Source organism: Montipora foliosa, chromosome 11, assembly GCF_036669935.1.
Source record: "Montipora foliosa isolate CH-2021 chromosome 11, ASM3666993v2, whole genome shotgun sequence".
NCBI classification, from domain to species: Eukaryota; Metazoa; Cnidaria; class Anthozoa; order Scleractinia; family Acroporidae; genus Montipora; species Montipora foliosa.
The window spans coordinates 5,746,617-5,751,616 of record NC_090879.1 but is presented as its reverse complement, the minus strand read 5'-3'; the positions used below and the strand labels follow the sequence as shown (position 1 = coordinate 5,751,616).

General features: G+C 38.4%; 1 protein-coding gene across 2 annotated transcripts in view; it reads left to right on the top strand.

Annotated features, from left to right (window-relative positions):
* Window positions 1-1,886: 1,886 nt before the first annotated feature.
* Window positions 1,887-5,000, top strand: part of LOC137976365 (E3 ubiquitin-protein ligase DZIP3-like) — a 17,184-nt gene continuing 14,070 nt past the window's right edge. For both annotated transcript variants that reach the window (XM_068823707.1, XM_068823706.1), the window contains exons 1-3: window positions 1,887-2,533; window positions 4,051-4,113; window positions 4,503-4,535. In XM_068823707.1, the coding sequence (XP_068679808.1) occupies window positions 1,891-2,533; window positions 4,051-4,113; window positions 4,503-4,535 (739 nt within the window). In that variant the 5' untranslated portion in view covers window positions 1,887-1,890. The remainder of the gene's footprint in view (window positions 2,534-4,050; window positions 4,114-4,502; window positions 4,536-5,000) is intronic.

Sequence of the window (5,000 nt, the reverse complement as noted above, 5' to 3'; positions counted from 1 at the left end):
CACATATACACAGCTCAGTTGACATTTTATATCGAATAAATCGCTGTGTTAATTCACTACCACACATAAGCAATGCGTGTTTTTCTAAAGAGGACAGGAATTTCTTCTTTCTGACAAATGATTCATTAATAGGCTGGTAGCCAGGTTTTTAACCTCAGAAATGGATCTGTTTCGTCGTACGAACGTGTGAGGACCTGTGAGCCAAAGGGCCTCTGCTGGTATGACTTCTGGGTGACCCCTTAAATGGTCTTAATGACCCCCCAACTTGAACAGAAATTGTCTGGAACGGTGCACGTACCACAGGCAACCCAGTGTACCCTCACGGAGGGTCTAGTTTTATATGCGTTGTACATTAATTTAACTATTTCCAGTTTATAACTTAATCTAATTCTTGACCGGTTCACAGTTCTCATTACTTCACTGGATGCCATATCCTTAGAAAAATTAAAAATAATCCCAGTGGCCCTACAGTGCAATCTGTCAATCGAATTAATTAACTCTGAATTACAACACGATCCCCACAAAACGAGGCCATTATTTATTGATGGTAAAATAACGCTAAAATATAATTTTATCAAAACATCTTTAGGTAAAAATCTAGAGCGTTTTTATTAATAATTCTAATTTTCTCGCAAAGCTTTTCTTAAGGTCCAACGCATGTGGTACCCAAGTGAGGTTATCGTCTACAATCATTCCCAATAATCGAGTTTTTGCGACGTAACGCAATGCAGAGTCTCCTGCCCCTCAATTATGCCCAAGTTGTGTCTATAATTTGTCTTACTGTGCACCAAGGCATTAAATGTTGTTTAAGTGAAATAAACTTTTGAAACAATTTGAATCTTGCAAGCAAATATTTTTGACATGAAATTATTTAAAAAAACAAGTAGTGTTTCGTTTGTGGAATGGTAAGGGCAGGAGATAGGATAAAATATTGTAGTGCGGGTCACTCGGCCTTTCATATTGATTTTGCTTTGTCTGTTGAAACTCTAGAGAAAATAATAAAGATAGAAATGTGGACACCAACTCTCTGAGTGGTGTCTGTTTTAACTTCAAGTTAATTTACTGGTTTTGTAGCACTAACCCAAAGCTAATTTGACCCTTTTTTCAACAGTAAGGCCCATAGAAATAACCAATAGAGTGCTCAATTTAATCTTGTTTAGTGTTAGTCTTACAGGTTGATCACTAATGTAACTATTTGAGAAGGATTTTGAAAAGAAGGGTGTGTTATATTCTGTTTTGATGATTTGCACTTTTTTTGGAGGTAGTTCTGTGGTTTCTAGCAGACATTGATACTGGCACCTTGTTTAATAACCCATTGATCCTTTAGGCGCCCTATGACAGTCCCCATTTGACGAGTAAAAGATTTTCTGGTGTCTGTTAAGTCTCCCAGGGGTCATTAGGTTAAGTAAAGCCTTCTGGACAGCCCAGTGAGTCAAAATGTGCCGGCAGCTGGCTATTTGGCTGCCTACAACACAATATCTGCTGCTTACTTTGAATTCACATTTGTCAGACTTGGTATTCAGGATGAGGTTGTTTTGCGGTTTTGTTCATCACTGGGGCTCCGGCCCTTGCAGCAGAGTCCGAAGGCCTCTCCTGCATATTACTATAGCCAGCTTGCCTACTACTCGAAAACAATATGACTGGGCAGCAAGTTACTGTAGGCTGTACCATTAGTTGATTTTTCCTAAACAGGCACACATCCCTTTTGCTACATTGTTCTTGTGCAGGATGGTTAATTATGCCCTCCCAATTTCACTCAGTCTGTAATTAATTGCTACACCTATTGCATGCCATATTGCATTGCTTACGTGCAGTTATAGAATGATTTGATTACAATGAATCGCAGTCAGTTTGCATATTTATGTATTTATGTGGTCAACAGGTTAGGACATGGCATCTGGTCCAGCAGTCTTTCCTTCAACAAGAGAGAGCACAAACTATGCCCGTTTGTGTCGTCTTTTAGTAGATGCAGGATCTCAGGCCCTTCGTGATACCTTTGACAGAATACATTCTCCAGCTACTCTTCACAGGATTTTGTCAAGTACTTCAGCATATTACCCTACATTGCAGTCACTGAGAAAGAGAAGAATTTTGAATCCCATACAGTGGGGAAAGCTATACCCAACTGTTTGTTCATCTGTGTCATCAGCCAGCTTTGACATTACGCTTCTGGTGGTATTGCTGCGAAATATATGTGGTTTGAGTCCTCCTGCCAGTACTGGGACCTGGGACGTGCTTCCTCTTCCTGGTGATAACAGTTGTGAGGCAAACATAGCAAGAATCAAGTATTACAGAAATGAAGTCTATGCTCATGCCAGCCAAGCTTTTGTTGATGATGCAACATTCAATATGTTATGGCAGTATATAAGTAATGCATTGCTAGCCCTGGGATCTGGAACAACTTATGCTAGTGCAATCAGCCAACTGAAGACTGAGTGCATGGATCCTGATTTTGAGGAGCACTATCGAGAATTACTAAAGCAGTGGAAAAAGGATGATGATAACACCAAGGAGGAGCTTGATGAGCTGAAAGGTATGCTTGATGTCAAAGGAGTTAACGCCATTAGAAGGTAGTGAATTAAAGGTGTTTTGCATATAGTGCATCTTGCATAATGTAGGCATACATTACAGCCATAACTGTAATGTATGCCTACCATCACAGAGAATCTCAGCTTTCAGAGAATTCTGCCTGCCAAAAGATGAGACAAGGAAAACTACAAAAAATGCTGAGTTACTATAATTATTAATTGGTAGAATCAAAACTGTATGAAAACAAATCTTTTTTTTTCAAGACATGGAACTGCATTTCTTGCACTTAAAAGCAATTAAAGGGGTCAAGTTAATTTGCTCAAATCAACTCCTACAGAGGAAAGGAAGAAAGAATTTGAAAAAGACTGGGTGTAACATTTCTTTGCAAAGATGTACTAAAGCAGGGGAATAGACCGTTTTAGCTGGTACGTTTTGTTTTCCCATTTTAGACTCTAGGGAAGTTTCTTTCAAAATATGTTCTTATGCATGTGCACTAGCCTTCTTGCAGGGGGTACTTTGTATTTGGTCGCCATATTGGACGGGGGGAAGTCGGAAGATCTTTGATGAGTGGGGAATACACGGCCTGCCAGAAAACTGGTCTTTTCTCGTAGCTGCCCACTTTCTGTTGAGCTTCCGGTTACATGTCTTGCCTCAATAATTGATCAATAAACTAAGAGACCATAATAAAGCTGTCAATCACTTAACCGTGCGCTTGTAAACAAACTCACTCTGGAGTGTCTACCTGCACCCAAAAAAGCACTAAAAAATGGAAGCAAGCCGGCAGAAACTGCAGCAAACGATAAGTGTAGGTTTTTCCCATTCTGATTTCTCGTTCAAGACGGAAAGTTTGAAAAATCTGTGAAGCCAACTTCGAGCAGCTAGAAAACAGTGTTAAAGCAACCATCGACAAACTGTCGGTGTACATGTACGTTGGATCAGATAAGCAATTAATTTAATTTCTATCAAAAAAATATTTTTCAACTCAATCCATAAGGCCAAGGAAGCTTTTTTCATTTTAAAAAGGCAGGACAATTGATCCCAATCGTGTTAATAGCTACAAAGAAACATACTATTATCAGCTTTCAGTTTGTAAATACATGTTGGTATATACAGGTATTGTAAAAGACATTTCATAGAAACTTTGTATTCTATTCGCCCTTGTCACACGGCGGCCATATAATTTGTCCCAGGAGACCACTGGTTTCCACTGCAAGGCTTGGCGTGGTAAAACAAAGCTCTTTTGGTCTTCCAGGACAATATTGCCACCGTGTGACAATGGCGAATTCCATAAAGAGCAGAACTACCTCGTCATGCTGTGATCCAGGACATTAATGTGCTGCAGTAAACAATGCTCCACTTGCAGTTACATCAGAAGTTTACGTTATGCAGGTTAACGTGCCTCATGTGAAGCCAAATTTAGAATTTTTTAAATTATTAATTGCATAAGAACATGAACATACACACAGTCAGTAATATTGGCCTGTTGTCTGAAAATGTAATGAGTTTTAATTTTTTACAAAGATATGTTAAAGAAATGGAAGTCTGACGAAGGAAGCACCAAAGAGAAGCTTGAAAATATGGAAGGTGTGTGGCACTGAAACAAATGACTGTACAGAATAGAAAAAAAAAACTGTTCAGAAAGGAAGAAAAAAGCTGGCACTAATGATTATTCAATACCTACTTTAAATCTTGTAACCCTTGAATGGCCTCCATTGAGAAGTAAAGTTGTCTGGTGTTAGAGTAAAATCTATCAGTGTCACTGAGGAGGAAAGACTTAAAGGCGACATTCATGAGTGGACATTGATGTTGTTAACCCATTTACCACTCAACTCAGGCCCCTCAATTTCACAACTGCTGAAAAGGGCCCCATTCACTGTCCACTGTAGTGTTGTGTTAGAGAGACACTTTAGGTGAAAAAAAAACCAATAAAGCACAATGTGGTAATTATTATCTTGGTTTGTATTTTAATACAGAAATGGTGAAGTCAGAAGTCAGAGAAGTGAAAGGTGTGTTAATTAATTTTTAATGAAACAACCATCAAACACATTATTCCAAAATGGCGGCCATTTTAGTATTCCTTTGTTTCCTTGAAAATTGGCCCTTTTGGCCTTGCTTTCAATCGTAAAATTCAAAGGAATAACTTTATTTAACCTTGAATGAGGCCAAAAGGGCCAATTTGCAATCAAACCAAAAATACTAAAATGGTGGTCATTTGGAATATAGTGTAATAATACATGGTGATTTATACGTGTATTTAACAGCTGAAGAGCTAGTAGTCTCACTTGTGTATCTACTTGACTACATGCTACACTGTACATTGCTGCAGATATGTGATCACTTAAACAATAGGGTGGATTCAATGAGTAGTAGCATTCAGAATTCAAAAACCTTAAATTAAGATGAATAATTGATAAGATGGAAAGAACATTGATTTAAATGTTTGGCTTCATAAAAATCGTTTCTGGTTTTCT